General features: G+C 29.1%; 1 protein-coding gene across 1 annotated transcript in view; it reads right to left on the bottom strand.

Moving 5' to 3' along the window:
* Positions 1 to 24,958, bottom strand: part of LOC111613818 (transcription factor 4-like) — a 254,159-nt gene that overhangs the window by 107,200 nt on the left and 122,001 nt on the right. The window contains exons 7-9 of the mRNA XM_023355168.1: positions 17,467 to 17,670; positions 13,522 to 13,600; positions 1,043 to 1,122 (exon numbers count right to left, since the gene is read on the bottom strand). Of these exons, the coding sequence (XP_023210936.1) occupies positions 1,043 to 1,122; positions 13,522 to 13,600; positions 17,467 to 17,670 (363 nt within the window). The remainder of the gene's footprint in view (positions 1 to 1,042; positions 1,123 to 13,521; positions 13,601 to 17,466; positions 17,671 to 24,958) is intronic.

Genomic DNA, 24,958 nt, shown 5'->3' on the forward strand with positions numbered 1-24,958 from the left:
GGAAGGAAAGAAGACATCTGTAGAAATAAAACAAAAAAAAAAAAAAAATATTTCAAAGAAATAAAAATTTTCAATTACATTTACTATCACCAAAATTGATAAATTTTTACAAAATGTCAAAATATAAATATTTCTCATCTTTTCATATGAAATAGTTATTTGTTTATTATTTGAAAAAATCTTCCAGAAAATCTTATCTAAAAACAATTACAAAATGCATATCAATCAACTAATTAAAAAGAAGTATTCTCTAGTTATATCATTAACAATTAAACTCCTTTGATTTCAGCTCTAGTAATAATTTTGGAAATATAGAATTAACCAAGATTTAATTACCAAATACCTACCTGATAGAAAATAAATAAAATTAACACTAATCAAATAAGCTCAAGGAATGTTATGTAAAATAGTTCAAATCATTACCTCGACATCATCTCTAAGATAGTTTATGGCTTCATCAAATCTGTCTTCCATTCTAGCTTGCTAGAGTTCAGAACATAGACACAGAATTAAACAAAAAGACATGCAGCTAAATAGCAAGCTCAAACTTTTCGATCAATTATACAACCAAATTTTTACATTAGTAGTCAAGGAGTAGTCAAAGCCAGTCTACATGCAACTGAAGACTGAAGCAACAATAACCATGCAGACAAAATATAATAATTAATCATATTTTAACTGTAAAAAAATAAATCCATGTATGTTTTATTTTAAGTAACATCAGATCAGATCATGCATTCCTATGCAAAATACAGAAAAATTTGTGAACAAAACAAAATAAAATTTCACTAATATAATCAGAAAGAGAACTTAAAATTCAACATTAATTTTATATGAACTAAATTGTATAAGCTGTATAAACTTGATTACATGTAATGATTATATAACAATCATGTAATCAAATTAATTATATAATAATATGTAATAAAATTATTATTATTTAAAATAAAAATTTAAATTTAAAATATATCTTAATAATAACTGAGTTATTAATACTACTATAAATAATTATGCTATTTAAAAATTTAAATTCAGTTCCCACCAATGGTAACACTGTTCCATCAGAATAGGCTGTAGGTGGAGCAGCTGCCTGTGAAGTGTTTCGAGACCAATGTGTGACAGCTGTAAAGAATTAAAATTTTATTTGAAGTAAATAAATGTGAAGTGTAAAAATCACAAATTCAAATTATTCTTTAAATAAAAATGTTATTATTAAGAATGACATAAACTGTACTTTTATTTATAAAAATGTTGATATTCCATACAGATGTCAATAAATTTACTTTTAGTAATAAAAAAATATTTGAAAACTAACATTAATATATTATTTATAAACATTCACTTCGGTTTTCATGAACTCTAATTACAGAACAAGAATTAAAGTATAAATTAAAATTACAAAACCTGATATACAACGAGAGATCAATAAATAAGTTTCAGTGGTCTGGCATATCTCCATTAGATGATTTGTAAGAATGCAGACTACATTCCCAGGTAGTGACACGTCTGGTGGTGCTGGCATGTCCTAGTCATGCATAGCAGTCATATTTAGGAAGTGTTTACCATTCCAAGTGTATCTGCTGCATTGTTGGCAGAAAGAGATATCAGAAATTCAAATTATAGAGAGCTTGACTAATAAGGAAATAGGGACTGTATTTAGTAAAAATGGGCTAGATATCAATCCAGGAATGAAATTTACAGAAGGTTTGTAAAAATTTATGTCTGAACAGACCATGTGGAAATGGTATCCAGAGTACTCCAGTGGGCAGTGACTTTTGTGAGATGAACAGTAAGCTGGTTGACTATCCTCTGAGAATGAAAATGTTAAACGCATGAATTCTTTGGTTCAAGAAAACAAAAGGATCAAATTGTGTGAAATGGCTGAATGGTTGGAAATCTCCTTTGGTACAGTTCACATTATCATTCAAGAAACACTAGGGTAGAGAAAAATGGCTGAAAGATAGGTGTCTCGCCAATTCATAGCTATGAATCATGATTGAATGGGTTTGTGTTTGGAACACCTCATTTGTTGTCAGAAGGATAAAAATGCCTTTCTGGACTGGGCAGTGACAGAAGACAAAAGATGGCCCACCACCACTTCACCCCCAAATTGAAAGTTGCATCTATGGAATGGAGACACATAAGTGTGCTTCCACTCCATACTCCAAAAAAGTTCAAAGTAACAAATTCTGTAGGGAAGGTCTTCTTAACAGTTTTCTGAGACACCAAGAGAGTTTTCCTTGTGGAACTTCTTGAACACAGATCAACTGTCAGTGCTGCTCATTACTGTGCAATTCTCTGCAAGCTGAAATCAGCAATTAAAAAAAAGCAAAAGTCACCAGGTCTATTGAATGTGGGTGTCATTTTGTGGATGAAACATATGCCTGCACAATGCTACAGCCACTGGGTTGGGAACACTTGAAACATCTGCCTTACAGTCTGATTTAGTGCCAAGTGATTTTCACTTGCTCTCTACACTGAACAAGAAACTGTAAGGGAAAAGCTTTCAGAACAATGATGATGTTAATATTCAGGTGCAGTGCATTTTTTATGCTCTGAACACAACCTTCTTGTAAAATCAACACCATTCACACCTTTCCAGCAAATAGGTTTAATAAACAAATAAAAAACATTTTCATTTTATTTTGTAAACTGAAAACATTTGTATATTTGGTTCATTAAACTAATTTGCTGGAAATTTGAGGTACTGGTAAATGAGGAAACAAATGTTTGCAAACTGACGATAGTTAGTTACATTGGAAAGTAGAGAACAGATGGGACTATCATTCTGTGTATCTCACATTCTTGTAAATAAATTCTTCCTATCATACCAGATTTCAGAACCTTATTTATTTATCTCCCCACATAATTAAATGATTAAATTTCAGATATTTGAAAATATGAAGCCATATTATCATTAGATAAATATAATGCAATAAGAATTTGTACAGGATCACATACTTGAAGCACATATATAAACAAAGATTTACAGAAAATTAAGAGAAATTATTCCAAAGAAATAAATTAAAATTCAGAGTAATGCATTCTGCAAATGTAAATATCCATCATTATAGAAATTCTGTTTTAATTTAGCTGCATAAATAAAATAAAATTAACAATCCAGAACATTATCTCCACACACAAAATACTCCTTAATTTAGGATTTAAATTTACCTTTAAAACAAAACTTATAACTCTGTTGAAAGAAATATAGCATTTTTGAAACCTATTAAACTCTGAGAGAAAAAGTAAGAAAGAATTTTACTAAAACTACACATCATCATGATAAAATTTTACAATCTTACATTTTAGCTAAAAATATTCTAATAATATGGTATGTATATATACTAAAAAATCTGATATGCCATCTTCATCTTACTTCATGCAGACTAAAGATTCAACAATCTCTCATTCAGATTAACTTCTCATCAAACGTTTATCTCTGCCCATCAAAGCATCTGCGTAACTATTATTTAGAATTTCTCATGAATGCCTTACTTTGTAATCATCCTAAAAGAGCTTTTGCATTCAGGCTCTTTGACATGAAGTGAAGACTAGGGATTGCAATTTCAGGATTACTAAGATGAAAGAAGTTTTCTTTTACAAAGAAATAAAAACAATTTCATATTTGTACACAATAATTTTATATAAGATTCATCACCAGGGGCAGCTGAAAATCTATATTTACCAGCTCTTGCTTTGATAGATAAAAGCTCTAACATCCCCAAATGGTAAGGACGGAAGGAAAGAAGACATCTGTAATATTGGCAGTTCCAATTTTTAAACTTGTGTTTTCAATAGGATATTTTTTTTTTCTTTGTTTTTAAGGAAATTTTTAATTTTGATGGCCAAGTAGCCTACAGTGAAAGGTTAGTTATCAAAAGTTTGTATTCCAGAACATTGAATGTGAATAAATGGTGATTCCTTTTTTCAACAGACTTTGTCTTCAATTTAATTTTTAAAAATAATTTTATATTATATACAAACAAGGAAGCATCATATGCAGTTACAGAAGTGATATCATATTGCATAAAATATAATTAACCTCAATAAAAAGTTTTAACAACAGATAAAAACTAAACTAAAACATGCCTTTATGGAGAAAATTTACAGGACATTTTAATAATTAAAGTAGAAATTCTTGCAAAATATAAAATGAATTTGGTAACATTTATAAAAACAAATGGTACCTCCAGATAAAGATCTTCCTCGTTTAAAAGTTATTAGCAAATTTTTGAAATATGCCCTTAAAAACCATATGTCTAATGCCACTTTATTATACTGTATTTATTGTACAGAATCTCTGTTTATGAAAAACCTTTTCTAATTCTGACTAGTGGAAGGAATAACTAGTAACTGTTTATAGAAAAAATTGTTGAAGTTTTTCTCCTCTCCATCCTCTTTCATAAAAATCATTTATCTCTCATATTGATACTACTAGGTCAATGAATTACAGTAAAATAAATGTAATTAGCTAATAACTAAATAAAGTTATTTCTTTAACTTTTGACATGTTGATATCAAAGCTTTCACCACTAAACAACTCAGAAGTTGTCAATTATATATGCCAAGTACAACATCTGAGAATTTTTCCAATGTGAAAGAAAAAGATTATATGCTTTAATGGCAAGAACTAATGTATATTTTTTCAGAAACATTTCTTTTCAAACAAAAATGCATACAAAATAACCTCCAAACAACAACCCAACAACTAAAAATTCTATTTTTAACCTCTTAACAATAGTCATTGCCCTCAAAATGACATACAATACTAATGTACTATACATAATTAGTCATTATTGGTAAAATGGTTAGTTTGGCTAATGGTTATTTCCATGGTTAATAAAGTTGGCTTTAAATGTAAAAAATAAATTCCTTTAATTTTAAAAAAAACATCAAGGACTAGCTATGTTTAACATTGTAGACAACTGAAAAGAAAAAAATTCTACTTTGTGCAGATATAGACTAAAAATTATTTAAGCTTAAATTAATTAAATAATAAATTAAGTACATCTGATAAATATTTTGGTTCATTTATATTGCTTCAGCTGATTGAATTCCAGTATAACGCAAAGGGCATGGGTTCATTCCTGATACATAAATTTTATTTTTTATAAATAAACAAAATCATAAAATGTCTGTTTTTACAAAAATTAAACAAATATAACTATTTTTTTAATGTCAAAATTATGGCAGGAATTAACCAATCTGATAGTCCAATTTGTCCTCTGACCTCCCATGAGTTTACCATTTGTTTATGTATCAAACATTTTCATTACAGTTGAAAGACCTTTGGATGCTTTGTTTAGTTTAGTTATGGCAACGCAACACTTGGGCGATCTGCCTAGGGAGATGCCTTCGAGGAGGTCTTTTTAAGGGAAACTAGCCCTATTTAGGCATTACAGATGTGGAGAAAACCTGGAAAACTCCACATGGCCAGCCCGTCTGAGCAAGATGCAAACCCACAACTGAACTCCCAGTGTTCAGGGTACAAAGACCGCTCGACCACTGGTGGACCGACCTTTGGATGCACTTGATGCAAATGTACATAATAGACAGCTCTCACACACTGTCTTTCAGCATTAAAATATTTTTATTAGCAAAACATTTATTAAATTTATTATTATTTATTAACATCTTGAACTAAACTTAAGCCAAAACTGCCAGATTCTCAGGCAATAATAAAGGAAAATTTTAACTAGGCATAAAGACAGGCAATAAAGTCATATTCTTGTGTAAATATTAAAAATTAGAAATTAATGTTAAATTTAATTAAGTTTCTTAAAAAATTCTGAAAGAAAGGACTAACTGGAAGCAGAGATTAAATTAAACCCATTCTTAATTGGTAGTCTAAAAAATAGTCTGAAAAAAATCTGGTAATTCAGACTCAACTTTTGCTAACAATTTGAGTTTTGTGTATATAGTAGAGCATCAATTAACCAAATACCAATCAACTGAGACATCGGTTAACCGAAAGTGTTCCAGTAGGCAAATTCAAATTTCTGCTAGTGCTGTGATGCTGCAGCACTCTCCCCCTCCCTGCCAACCTAAACTGTAGGCCTACTTTAATGTACTACTTTATGTAAGATATGTATTTGTAAGCCATGTGATACAAAATATATACAGTACAGTTTTGTATTTAATATATTTTTTCGTAACTGATCAGTTATCTGAAAAATCACTTATCTGAACAACCCCAGTCCTGAATTGTTTCGGATAATTGATGCTCTACTGTATTATATATGTACAGTACAGGTATATTTTGGAAACTTCTATGGTGAAACTATTTTTATGTAGTGTCATTACCCTCCAACAAAATTTTCTGTGTTATTATCACTGTAAACATATCTACAAGTATCATAGATTACATGCCATTAGCTAACCATAAGGAAATTTTATCCAATTAAAACATTTTCAATACAGTTCTTTAGATAATGTCAGATATTTAGACTAGCATGTAATATAAAAAATATATTACCTGTAAGAGGAGTTGGAGAACTCACTGGTGTTGCAGGAGTTGAAGGGAAGCTGCTAACTGGAGGCTCTGTGGGATAAATCTGCAAACAATATTAAAATATATATTTTTATTCAATATAATTTAATGTTAAATAACTGGAATTTAAAAAATTAAAACTCATTTTAAACATAACTTTAATAAAATGTTATTATATCTTTAATTATTGATTAAACACACACAACAACTTCATAAAAAATTGTAACATTACATTATTAGAAATATAATATTTTCAAGTCTGTAACTACTGTTTACTCATTCAGTGTTAGCTTGAAAGTTACTTCAAATTTTAATTTTTTTTCTTTCTTAATTAATTACTATTGGCTTTTATATGACAAACATTACTACTTCACTTACTAAATGAAACATTAAAAGTTTCACTTGACAATGATGTTATCATTGTTGGGAATGCTAGAATGGATAATTACTGAAAAGCAAAGCTTTTATTTCTCATTACATTGTTTAGCCTACTTTTGGAATTGTACAGTGAGTGATCAGTTAACAAACATAGTCCATTCCAAGACCACGTTCACTACATGAATTATTCTTTAACTGATTATCAAGTTACCACAGATTTTTATGAGAATTTGATTAATTCATTCTAGAGGTCCCCAAAAGTAAATAAATGATTATATACTTTCTTACTACATTTATTTATTTGTATAATAATATATACATATATATTCTTGCATTTCTATCAGTCATGTTCTTTTTCCATTTGTGGGGCTTTAAAGAATCTGTTCAATGTCGATTGCTTTTCTCTCTCCTTCAGGATTTTTTGAAAGTGATTAATAGCGTTGTTGTTGTAGAGATCCTCAAATCTATTCTTCTGAACCTGGTTTGGATGCCATTCTAAGATTATTGTTCTGACATCCTCCCATTTCTTCAAAAGATCTTTAATAGCAGATGTAGGCATTGGTCCTCTTTCATCTTCTTTTTCAGAAGAAAACACATCTCGCTGAGATTCTTGGTGTTCTTCATACAAGAGTTCTTGGAGTTCTGTTGTCAGATCAGTTTCAGGTTCCACTATGAGCTCCTCAATGTCATCTTCATTCACCTCCAATTTGAGATCTCTAGCAGTTGTCACAATTTCAAGGATTTCATCTCCATCTCGCTTAATGCAGGTGGGACATGGCTTTTGCCAATCAGAATTCAACTGTTTTGAGTGACTTCTGACTACGCCTTTTGAATGAGCCAGATAGTTTCAAGAATATCAAATTTTTCTTTCCAAAATGTTTTTAATGTCATTGTTGAGAAGAACTGACATGCTTCAAAACACCTTGAATTCTATCTCCTCATGTGACAAATGTGGAGTTTGTTTCTTCAGTTCTCCAAAAATTTCTCTAGCTTTCTCTTGAATGATAGTCATACTAGTTACATTTCTTTTAATTTCCTTTCTTTTATCCAAATCGTTCTCCATTTTTTATGGATGACACATCTTTGTTTCTCACATGTGATTTTAGTTACTCCTTTAGCTGCTGAGTCTTCTTGATTACAACTTTCTTAGCTAAGATTGTGCCTACTGTAGACCTGTTCAAGTCATACTGCCTAGCAACATCAGACATCTGCCCACTCTCTACCTTGGCTATTATCTCTTGCTTAGTTTCTATGGTGAGCACAGTTCTTGATAACCCACTCTTTTTAGGCTTCATAATCTTATCAGTTTCTTTTTTAAATAAAATGTTCAGAAAAACATTTTACAAAAATTCATAGAACAGAAATCAACTAGCACACAAAAACATTATTTAAATATGAGGTCCAGACAGAATTCAAAATCTGGTGTGAAATATTAATGAATATCTGATGGGACAGTTAAACTCTAACCTTTCAAAAATAAAAACTGATGCAAAGCTTAACGAGTGCCCTATAAAAACTATAAAAAATTCGTGAAGACTATAAAAAATTCTTTCTGTCAGAAAGGTTGGAATTACAAGTGGGAGTTTCAAAGTTCGGAGTAATATCCAATCAGTATTGGGTTGAGCAGCAATGTTGACATCTCCTTCACTCTGAAAGGTTTTGAATTGTCATCTGGAGACAAGGAAAAACCAATTGGTATTCATTATTTTATGTCACTTCTTCTTGTGTTTGTTCTATGAGGTGTTCTTTATCCAAACGTGTTTGAACATAAAAATCTTTCATGAAAGTGTTCATTGTCCAATTTGTTCGCAGTCCTATTCATTAACCGATCACCCACTGTATATTGAAATTATGCTTTATAAATAATACATATCAACTTCCTTGTAATTATTGACTCCATCTTTCATAATAAAAATAATTCCTTCAAATAAAATTAAAGATATACAGTTCACTAAGCCAGAACATTTTATTACAATTAAATTTTATTTCTTTATTTTTTTAAAATATTTCATATCTCATTATCAGATCAAACACTAAAAGACAAACAGATTTCAACATCTGATGCTGGAATCTGTTTACAGTTCAATGTTTGTTCTGATAATGAAATTTGAAATACTCAAAAAAGCACTGTTTTGACTTATAGCACTTAAACATTACTTTGTTTCAAAATTTTTAAATATGTATCAAAAACTTCACAAGCTTAAAATTAATCAAGCACAAATTTAATACATCTGATTAAATTATTCTGAAATATTCTGTATTATTAAATTTATATAAGTTCAATAAATTAATCACAAAATATAATGAGAGCTTAGAAAGTCATTACTTATGTATACTGTAATGTTTGAGGGATAAAATAGTAATAAATAACTACACAATAAATACTATACAAAACTATAATTTTTTTAAAAATTACTTATAGTGTTAAACTGTTACAATATAACTATATAAAAGTAAAATATTTGTATCTAGATACCCTTTGTACCATAGCTTTTCAATCTCTAATAAAAAAAAAGGGTATCCAGAAAAAAGTTTTCCTAATCTTTAAAAATTAAACAAGAATAAAAACATGACAGTTATAAGCAATAATGCACATACATGTTACTATTTCTTTATGTAATTAGCATGATTAGTTAAACATTTATCATCTCTGGAATTTAGCAAGTCACAGTTTGAATGATTCTTCTGACAGAGACCTAATCCACACATTATCATCATTGCTCATTTACTAAACAGCCAAAAATCTTTTCAAATAAAGAAAAGTTTCAAAATCTGAAAGAATAGATCTGAACTATAGGATGGATGCTCAAAAAATGGCTTTAAAAAATACAATATTGCTTTTGCTTCTTTAAGCATTATAATCATTGAATCTATCATTTATTTACAAGCAACAAATAATACAATTTAAAATCATGTTAATTTATGTAATTGTTCAATATTTTTAATTTTAAAAATTGTAACTAGTATATAAATCATTCATTTTCTCATTTTGCTACAGTTTAATTGATTTTAATTTTTATTACAATTTATCATTTCTGTTACATTGTTCATATCNATCTAGCAGACAATGTTAATGATGCAACATCTAGCAGTCAAAGTTAATGATTTGCATCTAAGATGCAAATCATTAACTCAGTAATAAAGGTGGTACATAGAATTGCAAAATTTTTTATATTTTGCAATTCTATCCTCATACCATCGCAGAAAAACTCATTCTACCGGCTGCTATAGATATGGTGAAAATTATGATCTGTGAGTCTGCTGGGAAGCAGCTTTCATAAGTGCCTTTGTCCAATAACACTATCAGTCACAGAATACAGCACATAACGAAGGACCTCCAATGTCCAGTTATTGAAAAAAGAAGGGAAGAAATTTGGGTTGCAGCTGGATGAGGACACATAATAATAATAATAATGATGATCACTTGATTTGCTATGTACAGTTTATAGATAATAATAACATTGTAGAAAACTTTCTCTTCTGTAAAAGTATTACTGCTGGTGCTAAGGCTCACAACTTGTTTGAGATCCTTGATATTTTTATATCTGAAAATAATTTGGAGTGGACCAAATGCATTTGTATCTTTACTGATGGTGCTCTTTCTATGTCTGGATATTATGGAGGATTGCAAGCTCTTTTTCAAAGCAAAGACCTTGATGCACTGTGGACCCATTGCATTATTCACAGGGAAGCACTTGCATCAAAATATCTGAGTCCTGCATTGAACCATAATATGTAGTACATGTAGTAAACTTTATAAAAAATGGCCATTGAAGGCAAGATTTTTCGAAAAACTATGTGAGAATGTGGGATCCGAGCATACGTCTTTGTTGTACTACAGCACTTTGAGAAAGTACAAATCACCACCACAAGAGAGCGATGGCTCTCTCGAGATAATATTTTGTCTCGTATGTTTGAACTGCGACAGGAAATTTATATTATTCTTTAAGAGGAAGACCACAAGTATGCCAAAAATTTTGTGATTGAAGATTTTTTGGTAAAATTAGCATACTTATGTGATATTTTTGAAAAGCTGAATGCTCTAAATCTCTCCCTGCAGGGAAGCAACATGCACCTTTTAAAGTCAATTGAGAAAATTTCAGCTTTTATAAAAAAAAAATTAAAACTATGGAAAAGAAAAATAAATGAAGANACAAACAAGGAAGCATCATATGCAGTTACAGAAGTGATATCATATTGCATAAAATATAATTAACCTCAATAAAAAGTTTTAACAACAGATAAAAACTAAACTAAAACATGCCTTTATGGAGAAAATTTACAGGACATTTTAATAATTAAAGTAGAAATTCTTGCAAAATATAAAATGAATTTGGTAACATTTATAAAAACAAATGGTACCTCCAGATAAAGATCTTCCTCGTTTAAAAGTTATTAGCAAATTTTTGAAATATGCCCTTAAAAACCATATGTCTAATGCCACTTTATTATACTGTATTTATTGTACAGAATCTCTGTTTATGAAAAACCTTTTCTAATTCTGACTAGTGGAAGGAATAACTAGTAACTGTTTATAGAAAAAATTGTTGAAGTTTTTCTCCTCTCCATCCTCTTTCATAAAAATCATTTATCTCTCATATTGTTACTACTAGGTCAATGAATTACAGTAAAATAAATGTAATTAGCTAATAACTAAATAAAGTTATTTCTTTAACTTTTGACATGTTGATATCAAAGCTTTCACCACTAAACAACTCAGAAGTTGTCAATTATATATGCCAAGTACAACATCTGAGAATTTTTCCAATGTGAAAGAAAAAGATTATATGCTTTAATGGCAAGAACTAATGTATATTTTTTCAGAAACATTTCTTTTCAAACAAAAATGCATACAAAATAACCTCCAAACAACAACCCAACAACTAAAAATTCTATTTTTAACCTCTTAACAATAGTCATTGCCCTCAAAATGACATACAATACTAATGTACTATACATAATTAGTCATTATTGGTAAAATGGTTAGTTTGGCTAATGGTTATTTCCATGGTTAATAAAGTTGGCTTTAAATGTAAAAAATAAATTCCTTTAATTTTAAAAAAAACATCAAGGACTAGCTATGTTTAACATTGTAGACAACTGAAAAGAAAAAAATTCTACTTTGTGCAGATATAGACTAAAAATTATTTAAGCTTAAATTAATTAAATAATAAATTAAGTACATCTGATAAATATTTTGGTTCATTTATATTGCTTCAGCTGATTGAATTCCAGTATAACGCAAAGGGCATGGGTTCATTCCTGATACATAAATTTTATTTTTTATAAATAAACAAAATCATAAAAAGTCTGTTTTTACAAAAATTAAACAAATATAACTATTTTTTTAATGTCAAAATTATGGCAGGAATTAACCAATCTGATAGTCCAATTTGTCCTCTGACCTCCCATGAGTTTACCATTTGTTTATGTATCAAACATTTTCATTACAGTTGAAAGACCTTTGGATGCTTTGTTTAGTTTAGTTATGGCAACGCAACACTTGGGCGATCTGCCTAGGGAGATGCCTTCCAGGAGGTCTTTTTAAGGGAAACTAGCCCTATTTAGGCATTACAGATGTGGAGAAAACCTGGAAAACTCCACATGGCCAGCCCGTCTGAGCAAGATGCAAACCCACAACTGAACTCCCAGTGTTCAGGGTACAAAGACCGCTCGACCACTGGTGGACCGACCTTTGGATGCACTTGATGCAAATGTACATAATAGACAGCTCTCACACACTGTCTTTCAGCATTAAAATATTTTTATTAGCAAAACATTTATTAAATTTATTATTATTTATTAACATCTTGAACTAAACTTAAGCCAAAACTGCCAGATTCTCAGGCAATAATAAAGGAAAATTTTAACTAGGCATAAAGACAGGCAATAAAGTCATATTCTTGTGTAAATATTAAAAATTAGAAATTAATGTTAAATTTAATTAAGTTTCTTAAAAAATTCTGAAAGAAAGGACTAACTGGAAGCAGAGATTAAATTAAACCCATTCTTAATTGGTAGTCTAAAAAATAGTCTGAAAAAAATCTGGTAATTCAGACTCAACTTTTGCTAACAATTTGAGTTTTGTGTATATAGTAGAGCATCAATTAACCAAATACCAATCAACTGAGACATCGGTTAACCGAAAGTGTTCCAGTAGGCAAATTCAAATTTCTGCTAGTGCTGTGATGCTGCAGCACTCTCCCCCTCCCTGCCAACCTAAACTGTAGGCCTACTTTAATGTACTACTTTATGTAAGATATGTATTTGTAAGCCATGTGATACAAAATATATACAGTACAGTTTTGTATTTAATATATTTTTTCGTAACTGATCAGTTATCTGAAAAATCACTTATCTGAACAACCCCAGTCCTGAATTGTTTCGGATAATTGATGCTCTACTGTATTATATATGTACAGTACAGGTATATTTTGGAAACTTCTATGGTGAAACTATTTTTATGTAGTGTCATTACCCTCCAACAAAATTTTCTGTGTTATTATCACTGTAAACATATCTACAAGTATCATAGATTACATGCCATTAGCTAACCATAAGGAAATTTTATCCAATTAAAACATTTTCAATACAGTTCTTTAGATAATGTCAGATATTTAGACTAGCATGTAATATAAAAAATATATTACCTGTAAGAGGAGTTGGAGAACTCACTGGTGTTGCAGGAGTTGAAGGGAAGCTGCTAACTGGAGGCTCTGTGGGATAAATCTGCAAACAATATTAAAATATATATTTTTATTCAATATAATTTAATGTTAAATAACTGGAATTTAAAAAATTAAAACTCATTTTAAACATAACTTTAATAAAATGTTATTATATCTTTAATTATTGATTAAACACACACAACAACTTCATAAAAAATTGTAACATTACATTATTAGAAATATAATATTTTCAAGTCTGTAACTACTGTTTACTCATTCAGTGTTAGCTTGAAAGTTACTTCAAATTTTAATTTTTTTTCTTTCTTAATTAATTACTATTGGCTTTTATATGACAAACATTACTACTTCACTTACTAAATGAAACATTAAAAGTTTCACTTGACAATGATGTTATCATTGTTGGGAATGCTAGAATGGATAATTACTGAAAAGCAAAGCTTTTATTTCTCATTACATTGTTTAGCCTACTTTTGGAATTGTACAGTGAGTGATCAGTTAACAAACATAGTCCATTCCAAGACCACGTTCACTACATGAATTATTCTTTAACTGATTATCAAGTTACCACAGATTTTTATGAGAATTTGATTAATTCATTCTAGAGGTCCCCAAAAGTAAATAAATGATTATATACTTTCTTACTACATTTATTTATTTGTATAATAATATATACATATATATTCTTGCATTTCTATCAGTCATGTTCTTTTTCCATTTGTGGGGCTTTAAAGAATCTGTTCAATGTCGATTGCTTTTCTCTCTCCTTCAGGATTTTTTGAAAGTGATTAATAGCGTTGTTGTTGTAGAGATCCTCAAATCTATTCTTCTGAACCTGGTTTGGATGCCATTCTAAGATTATTGTTCTGACATCCTCCCATTTCTTCAAAAGATCTTTAATAGCAGATGTAGGCATTGGTCCTCTTTCATCTTCTTTTTCAGAAGAAAACACATCTCGCTGAGATTCTTGGTGTTCTTCATACAAGAGTTCTTGGAGTTCTGTTGTCAGATCAGTTTCAGGTTCCACTATGAGCTCCTCAATGTCATCTTCATTCACCTCCAATTTGAGATCTCTAGCAGTTGTCACAATTTCAAGGATTTCATCTCCATCTCGCTTAATGCAGGTGGGACATGGCTTTTGCCAATCAGAATTCAACTGTTTTGAGTGACTTCTGACTACGCCTTTTGAATGAGCCAGATAGTTTCAAGAATATCAAATTTTTCTTTCCAAAATGTTTTTAATGTCATTGTTGAGAAGAACTGACATGCTTCAAAACACCTTGAATTCTATCTCCTCATGTGACAAATGTGGAGTTTGTTTCTTCAGTTCTCCAAAAATTTCTCTAGCTTTCTCTTGAATGATAGTCATACTAGTTACATTTCTTTTAATTTCCTTTCTTTTATCCAAATCGTTCTCCATTTTTTATGGATGACACATCTTTGTTTCTCACATGTGATTTTAGTTACTCCTTTAGCTGCTGAGTCTTCTTGATTACAACTTTCTTAGCTAAGATTGTGCCTACTGTAGACCTGTTCAAGTCATACTGCCTAGCAACATCAGACATCTGCCCACTCTCTACCTTGGCTATTATCTCTTGCTTAGTTTCTATGGTGAGCACAGTTCTTGATAACCCACTCTTTTTAGGCTTCATAATCTTATCAGTTTCTTTTTTAAATAAAATGTTCAGAAAAACATTTTACAAAAATTCATAGAACAGAAATCAACTAGCACACAAAAACATTATTTAAATATGAGGTCCAGACAGAATTCAAAATCTGGTGTGAAATATTAATGAATATCTGATGGGACAGTTAAACTCTAACCTTTCAAAAATAAAAACTGATGCAAAGCTTAACGAGTGCCCTATAAAAACTATAAAAAATTCGTGAAGACTATAAAAAATTCTTTCTGTCAGAAAGGTTGGAATTACAAGTGGGAGTTTCAAAGTTCGGAGTAATATCCAATCAGTATTGGGTTGAGCAGCAATGTTGACATCTCCTTCACTCTGAAAGGTTTTGAATTGTCATCTGGAGACAAGGAAAAACCAATTGGTATTCATTATTTTATGTCACTTCTTCTTGTGTTTGTTCTGTGAGGTGTTCTTTATCCAAACGTGTTTGAACATAAAAATCTTTCATGAAAGTGTTCATTGTCCAATTTGTTCGCAGTCCTATTCATTAACCGATCACCCACTGTATATTGAAATTATGCTTTATAAATAATACATATCAACTTCCTTGTAATTATTGACTCCATCTTTCATAATAAAAATAATTCCTTCAAATAAAATTAAAGATATACAGTTCACTAAGCCAGAACATTTTATTACAATTAAATTTTATTTCTTTATTTTTTTAAAATATTTCATATCTCATTATCAGATCAAACACTAAAAGACAAACAGATTTCAACATCTGATGCTGGAATCTGTTTACAGTTCAATGTTTGTTCTGATAATGAAATTTGAAATACTCAAAAAAGCACTGTTTTGACTTATAGCACTTAAACATTACTTTGTTTCAAAATTTTTAAATATGTATCAAAAACTTCACAAGCTTAAAATTAATCAAGCACAAATTTAATACATCTGATTAAATTATTCTGAAATATTCTGTATTATTAAATTTATATAAGTTCAATAAATTAATCACAAAATACAATGAGAGCTTAGAAAGTCATTACTTATGTATACTGTAATGTTTGAGGGATAAAATAGTAATAAATAACTACACAATAAATACTATACAAAACTATAATTTTTTTAAAAATTACTTATAGTGTTAAACTGTTACAATATAACTATATAAAAGTAAAATATTTGTATCTAGATACCCTTTGTACCATAGCTTTTCAATCTCTAATAAAAAAAAAGGGTATCCAGAAAAAAGTTTTCCTAATCTTTAAAAATTAAACAAGAATAAAAACATGACAGTTATAAGCAATAATGCACATACATGTTACTATTTCTTTATGTAATTAGCATGATTAGTTAAACATTTATCATCTCTGGAATTTAGCAAGTCACAGTTTGAATGATTCTTCTGACAGAGACCTAATCCACACATTATCATCATTGCTCATTTACTAAACAGCCAAAAATCTTTTCAAATAAAGAAAAGTTTCAAAATCTGAAAGAATAGATCTGAACTATAGGATGGATGCTCAAAAAATGGCTTTAAAAAATACAATATTGCTTTTGCTTCTTTAAGCATTATAATCATTGAATCTATCATTTATTTACAAGCAACAAATAATACAATTTAAAATCATGTTAATTTATGTAATTGTTCAATATTTTTAATTTTAAAAATTGTAACTAGTATATAAATCATTCATTTTCTCATTTTGCTACAGTTTAATTGATTTTAATTTTTATTACAATTTATCATTTCTGTTACATTGTTCATATTAGAAACTTAATGTCTGATAACATAAGAAAAATAACAAACAGTGTATTTCTGTTTTGTTAAATTCTTTTAAAAAGTAGTCACATTTATTCCTTCACTACAACTCTCTCCATTAGACCTATGTTCCTTCCCCATTTCATTCAGACATAAATGAATCATTTCATATTCATAATTTCCATACTATATAAAAATATTTTTAAACAAGTTATATTAATTAATACATGAAACTATGTACAAAACATTTTGAAATTTACAAAACATTAAATATATTTTTACAAAATTATTGGTTTTTCAAAGTATTTTGTACATTAATGTAATTTATGTTTCTAGAAGTTGTCTTTTTTCCCTCCCTACTCACATTTTGGTCTTAACTTATCTATTAATCTCTATTAGTCTCATTTATTAATTCAGTACAAATAAAATATTTGTATCTGATAAAGATAATATACCCATATTTATATTAAATTAACAGTTATTGATCCTGTACTTAAAATAACTTACAGATGCTAATGCTTTTCCCAGAGTATCCCCTGTCTGAGAAGTTGGTTGGGAGGACAAGGAACTGGGAGAGGTGTTGCTCTGGCCATACAAAGGGGAGGCTGATGAATGGGGCATGTTGTGTGTGTTGCTGGACGGACCCCGAAATGTGGACATGGGTGGAAGACTGGAGGACATCATGGAGGGGTCATGGTTTGGAGGGTATACCTGAAATGTATGTGTTTTCAAATGACTTTCAAAAAAGATATAATCATGCAAACTTATTATGGATAGAATGAACATAATATGAAAAATACTAATTTTAAAATAAATTTAATGCAGATAAATAATAGACATACAAAAAAAAATCATATTAGTTGATAATATAAGTTATCAGTAATAAAAAATAATTATTTAAAAAATATCATTAAAATAAATTAATATTGAAATTGTAAATAAATTAATTTAAACATTCTTTAATAAAAAAAACTTAAACACTCAAAGATTTTGGAAAAAGTAAAAGTTTCATTAAAAAATAAGATTTCATAATTTAAAACAAAAAATTAGTTTACAGTATTACATATATACAAGATTTTGCAAGATAATGTAACCAGATGCTCTCATATAATTTTTGAGCTATAAAATGTTTTTGAAAACATATCATTTAAGAGCTACAGACTTAAAATATGATAGCAAATAATATAAGGATCACAATGTTACAATTTCTGATTTACATTTGTCTAGTTAATTTTTTGTCCTCTCAAACTGGTAATTTGTCATCATTTGCAAAGAACAAAAATAAACTCATTTGTTCTTATTCTCACAAAATGATATTCTCAGCTGAGTTAACATCCAGAAACATATTGCATTATTCAAGTTTAATATTTATTACATACAGTATATATGACAGGTCTATTTGGAAAAATCTTCTGACAGAATTGTTGTAAGAATTTTTATTTACTGTTTGTGTCTATGACATATCAAAGAAGTCTGCCATAGTCCAATTACATTCTGAAATACATCATCATTAAAATAATCTAGATATTATTATTTTATCATTACTAATGTAGACAATTGTAGAAAATTAATTTTAAAAAATAATGCTTAATAGCATGTCAGACATGCTATTAAGCATCCTAAGTATGTTTTTCTACACTTTTCACAGCAAGTATCAAACAAATATAATGCATTATATTTTTGAATTTAACTGCATTATAATGAAATTTTTAATAAATCTCTGATTGTTATCCTAAAAATTAAAGCCAAAAAAATTCTTATAATCCAAGAGAAAACTTTTAAATTTATATTGTTAAACATAAAACTAATGTTACATTTAGGTTATTTTTTATCATCATATTCTGGAAGCTTTCAATTAATGAAGTCTTCAAAAAGTTTCACAACACAAAAATTTTCTGAGAAAACATTTGCTAAATTATCTTGTAATACCCTGAATATATTTCATAATGGCATGCTAATTTTAAATAATAATCAGAAAAAATTTAACATGATTAGGAATGTAATCTGTAGTGTTATTAAGATTATGTGAAAATTTATTAAGTATTGATGTGTAGTGAATTAAATAAAATGAATTTTAAACAACAACATATATTTTCTTCAAAATCAATTGTATTTTTTTTTTGAAGAAGAAGAAGAAATAAATGCCCTCATTTTAATAGTTCTTTTCTCTAAATGATTGAATATACATAGAGCATCAATTATCTGAATCAATTGGGGACTGGGGTTGTTCAGAAAATAATTTTTTGGATAACTGATTATGTATGAAAAAATATATTAACCTATCCCATGTTGAAATTTGTTCAAATCCTGGCACATCCTTAAGTACCCTCTCATGGTCGTGCCAGTGCTGCCAGCTAAAACATGCACACCAATAAAAATAATATTGGAGTAGCCCAAAACATAGCCAAATATTGCAGTGCCACAGCACTAGCGGAAACTTAAATTCGCCTACTGGAAAGCTTTCAGTTAATTGATGTTTCGGTTGATCGATATTCGGATAATCGATGCTCAACCGTATAATATATTGAATCATCATATATTGAAAGTATTAATATATATGAATTTCACATAGTTACTAGGGAGTCTGCCCCAACCATCTTTAGCAGCCCAACCCAGCATTTTGTATCACTTTATGATTATCTGTGTTACAATTTATAATAAGTCTGTATATAAACAACAACAATTTTGTATATATTAATTAAACAATTGTAAGCAATAAAAAATATAACATAGAATAATCAATGGTAAGATAAAAAAAATTCAATGTATATGATTTCATATGCAAAAAGTTAAGTAACTTGCAATGCTACATTAATTTTCTCTTTAATAGAAAAAAACATGAAACATACAAAAACTACTTTTACTAAGCTAATTAATTCTTATCAGTTAGTTCATCAGGAAGATAAAATTTGATCTTTTATAATCAATTTTACTTAAATGTTTTAAAATGAAAATTTACTATTGAAAATAATAATTAAATTGTGTTAACATTCACTAGATTAAATAATTAACTAAAAATAAATATTTCACACAAAATGTTTTTCGTGTTTTATATCATGGCTCTATTATTCACAATGCTACAATAAAAGATTCAACACTATACCTAAATAATTGCCATAACAGAACAATAGCAATATAATTGCTAAGATTTGTCAGAATTTCATTTTTTCCATTTAAATATTGTTTATAACTACATCATATATTTTATTAAAATTATTAAAGCAGTTGCCAATCTTTAAAAGTATAAATATTAAGTTCAAAAGCCATAACTGATTACATTTAAGGTTTAACATTAAGTATACCAGCATAATATGCAAGTATATTATATACCAACACATAATGTCAGTGGTTCCCAAAGTGAGCACTGTGGCACCCCGGGGAACTGTGACTTCCTCACAGGGGTGCCGCAAAATAATATAAAATTTTTCATAATTTTACTTCCACTTTCAATTTAATGTGATAAGATGCAACATCTAGCAGACAATGTTAATGATGCAACATCTAGCAGTCAAAGTTAATGATTTGCATCTAAGATGCAAATCATTAACTCAGTAATAAAGGTGGTATGTATAATTGCAAAATTTTTTATATTTTGCAATTCTATCCTCATACCATCGCAGAAAAACTCATTCTACTGGCTGCTATAGATATGGTGAAAATTATGATCTGTGAGTCTGCTGGGAAGCAGCTTTCATAAGTGCCTTTGTCCAATAACACTATCAGTCACAGAATACAGCACATAGCGAAGGACCTCCAATGTCCAGTTATTGAAAAAAGAAGGGAAGAAATTTGGGTTGCAGCTGGATGAGGACACATAATAATAATAATAATGATGATCACTTGATTTGCTATGTACAGTTTATAGATAATAATAACATTGTAGAAAACTTTCTCTTCTGTAAAAGTATTACTGCTGGTGCTAAGGCTCACAACTTGTTTGAGATCCTTGATATTTTTATATCTGAAAATAATTTGGAGTGGACCAAATGCATTTGTATCTTTACTGATGGTGCTCTTTCTATGTCTGGATATTATGGAGGATTGCAAGCACTTTTTCAAAGCAAAGACCTTGATGCACTGTGGACCCATTGCATTATTCACAGGGAAGCACTTGCATCAAAATATCTGAGTCCTGCATTGAACCATAATATGTAGTACATGTAGTAAACTTTATAAAAAATGGCCATTGAAGGCAAGATTTTTCGAAAAACTATGTGAGAATGTGGGATCCGAGCATACGTCTTTGTTGTACTACAGCACTTTGAGAAAGTACAAATCACCACCACAAGAGAGCGATGGCTCTCTCGAGATAATATTTTGTCTCGTATGTTTGAACTGCGACAGGAAATTTATATTATTCTTTAAGAGGAAGACCACAAGTATGCCAAAAATTTTGTGATTGAAGATATTTTGGTAAAATTAGCATACTTATGTGATATTTTTGAAAAGCTGAATGCTCTAAATCTCTCCCTGCAGGGAAGCAACATGCACCTTTTAAAGTCAATTGAGAAAATTTCAGCTTTTATAAAAAAAAAATTAAAACTATGGAAAAGAAAAATAAATGAAGATGGAGGAAAGGATGTTTCCCCTTGTTGCAAGTGTTTGACTTCCAATGGAGTGATTTCTCTCGAGGTATGAACTCTATTTTTGAAGAACATTTATCACAGCTTATTACCCGGTTGAGAAATATTTTCAAAATGATAATATTGATAAATTTGCATGAATTCAAGATCCGTTTAATGCCAGTACTCTTATCTGAATTTACTGCTGCAGAAGAAGAGAATCTTATTGAGTTGTCTTGTGACAATACATTGAAAATAAAATTTAGCAGCATGGAATTAACTTTGTATATCAGTAAAATATGAATATCCCTTCTGAGTGGTACAGCTCAGAGAATCTTAATTTCATTTGTGACTTCTTATTTGTGCAAAGCTGAGTTTGTCACTATGATAAAAACTAAGCATTGAACGAAAATCAATGTGGAGAAGGAAATGAGGGTGGCTGTGTCCAGTTTGATTCAAAGGTTTGAGAAAATGTGCAGTGATCAACAGGCTCATCCATTCCACTAATTATAATTAATTGAATTTGTTTAATTACATTTTTTTGTTACCTTAAATACATGTTTTATTTATTTTTTACTTAACATCCTAACTCTTTAATTAAAAAGATATTGGCTATTTTGCTATTTCGTAAATTGTATTTGTTAGAATTTGACATAGGGCTCCTTGGAAAAATCTGAATTTAGCAAGGGTGCCGAGAATTAAAAAAGTTTGGGAACCACTGTATTATGTGATATACCAAATACCAGTATTTTTAAAATATCAGATCTTGAGTATAGAAAATTGCTCTCTTTTCACAATATTAAGCAACAAAAATTTTGCTTGACACAATGACACAATACAAATTACATTAATTATAAATACCAAGTTCGAATAAATACACTCTCTCTATTACCATAATTATGTATAGATAATTCAGGGGTTACCTGTATTTAAAAGTCAATTTTAAAGCAGATGTACAGTAGGTTATTTACTAATTTGGTTAAATTTTACCTATGTGCACTGTCATGGTGGTGGTCACAACTGTTTGTGCTCCTGACCGACTCTTCCTGGAGGGGAGCCACCAGCAGGCTGCTGAGTGTATAATGTCACTAGTTATTGATTCACAGTACTTCTTGAACACACACATCAATAACTAGTGACATTATACACTCAGCAGCCTGCTGGTGGCTCCCCTCCAGGAAGAGTCAGTCGGGAGCACAAACAGTTGCGACCGTGGCAATGATGTTGCACATAGATAAAATTTGACCACTAATTTTAACATGCAATTATAAACTAATCCAACAGTTTTTTTCTTTGTCTGAACTTACCAAGAGTATTTTTAAACATGTAACAAAATCTTTTTTCATGAGAGACATTATTCATCTGCCATCTCAATTTTTCCAGAAACCAAAGACATACTTATGTCCATCTTCAGTTCTCTACTTTTTATTTTCTGTACATCAATTGATGCTTTAATCACCATTAGTGCACTCTCCTATTTGAACTTGCATATTGAAAGCTGAGAAGTTTCTGGTAATTCTTTTCTATATACAGGATGGATCGTTTATTGGGAAATATCTCAAAACATATATATCTTGAAAAAATGTTTCAGACCAAATTCTATGATATCAAGGAGAACATGAGATAGACTATCATTTTCATCATAGATAGCATTACTGTTGGAGAAAATGAGGTCAACTTCATTTGATTAAACAAGAACACAATATTTTTCTTCTATAAATTAATTCTACATAAATTAATAAACTTTTAGATAAAATATTTTTTGAGAAATGTTATAAACATTCAAAGTTATAAGTTTGGTTTCTAGACTACATATCCCCTAGGATGAAATATTTTATCTTAGGGAAAAATATTTTATGCCAATCTATTTCACTATGATGCTTCACTATGATACTTGTTAAAAAAAAATTGTCATTATTTCATATTTGTTGTTCTGCCCAATGACAGAAGTTTACATGGTTCTGAAAGTCATCGCCATGGAGTTCTTGGTGGAACAAAATATGATAAGGATTAAATATGTGCCATTTAGGTATACTAAAAAAACTAATTTTAGACATTTCAGAACCTTGTACAATTTGTCTGGAACTAGTGGAAAGATTTCAAGCTACTGTAGCTAAAACACCAATTTCTGCATCTTCATTTATTTATTAATTATTATATATTTATTATAGTATTTCTTTGAAACTTAGATTTTGTTTACAGCTTCCCACTTCAGTAAATAAAATTAACGATGCAATGAGAAGTCATAACACTGGGATAATTTCTGTCAGTTAATGTACAATTACCGGTATCCATTTCTATTAGTTTCCCTGTGAACAGAAATTATGTCAACTTTTTCCACTACTGTAAAATGTGCAATTTTCAACTACCACTCACACCTTCAAACAATCATAATTTCTGACAATTACATCTCTCAAAAACACAGTTTAAATAAAGTTTATTAGTTTTTATGTAGAATTATATAGAATAAAAATTGGGGTTCCCATTTAAAAAAATGAAGTTGACCTCATTTTTCACAGATAGTAATATCATCTACAACAAAACTGATAATGCAATCTTGTCCCCCCTTAATATCAAAGAAATTTGATCTAAAACACTTTCTGTGGGCTACATATTTCTTCATATATTTCCTGATAACATTATAAATAAATCTCTCTGTGATTTATTTAAAATAATTATCAGGAATAATTTATAATCTATATAATATAATATACATATTATAGGTAATGTGAATATATAATGCTTGGAAATATATATAATGCATATAATATAATGCTTGGAAATCACTTCACTATATGAAGTGTTCACTAATTCAAAGAAAACCAGTATTCTGTTGTACCAATACTATGTATTTATGTATTTCTGTTGTTTAAATGTAATTTAAATTCTTATTTAAGTAGTTTGTTCTTTACTACATTTGATTACCTTAATTTTAATTTGGTATTCTGTTTTCTACATTACATAAATGTTAATTTTTTAAATTTTTGTAATGTTCTATTTTCATTACTACTTACGTTATTGTTTCCTAAAAGAAGGATATTAAAAATTACTGAAAATTTACTGTATGCATTAAAATTTTGCTCAAATACTTATCCAGCTTTATCTCTGTTGTTCATATGAAAAACCAATATTTATCATTCTAAATTAAGAAAAAATATAGGCACTGTATTATCAAAAAAATGAGACATACACTGTATAAGTTAACAAATCAGATAACTTATGAAGTTTTTTTTTTTATAAGTTTACTTTTGTCTTTTCATTGCTCCACAATACTGAAGCTAAAAATTTTATAAAATAAACTATTACTAGTATGGCTATGCTATACTAATGCTTTTTTTCTTATAGATTATGAAAACATGAATGTTGACAAATTTCAAATGCACTATTAAAAATATATAACTTATGTAAATATATTGAATAATAATTCATTCAAAATT

The sequence above is a fragment of the Centruroides sculpturatus genome, unplaced genomic scaffold, assembly GCF_000671375.1.
Source record: "Centruroides sculpturatus isolate CEXI.00-Female unplaced genomic scaffold, Cexi_2.0 scaffold572, whole genome shotgun sequence".
NCBI classification, from domain to species: domain Eukaryota; kingdom Metazoa; phylum Arthropoda; class Arachnida; order Scorpiones; family Buthidae; genus Centruroides; species Centruroides sculpturatus.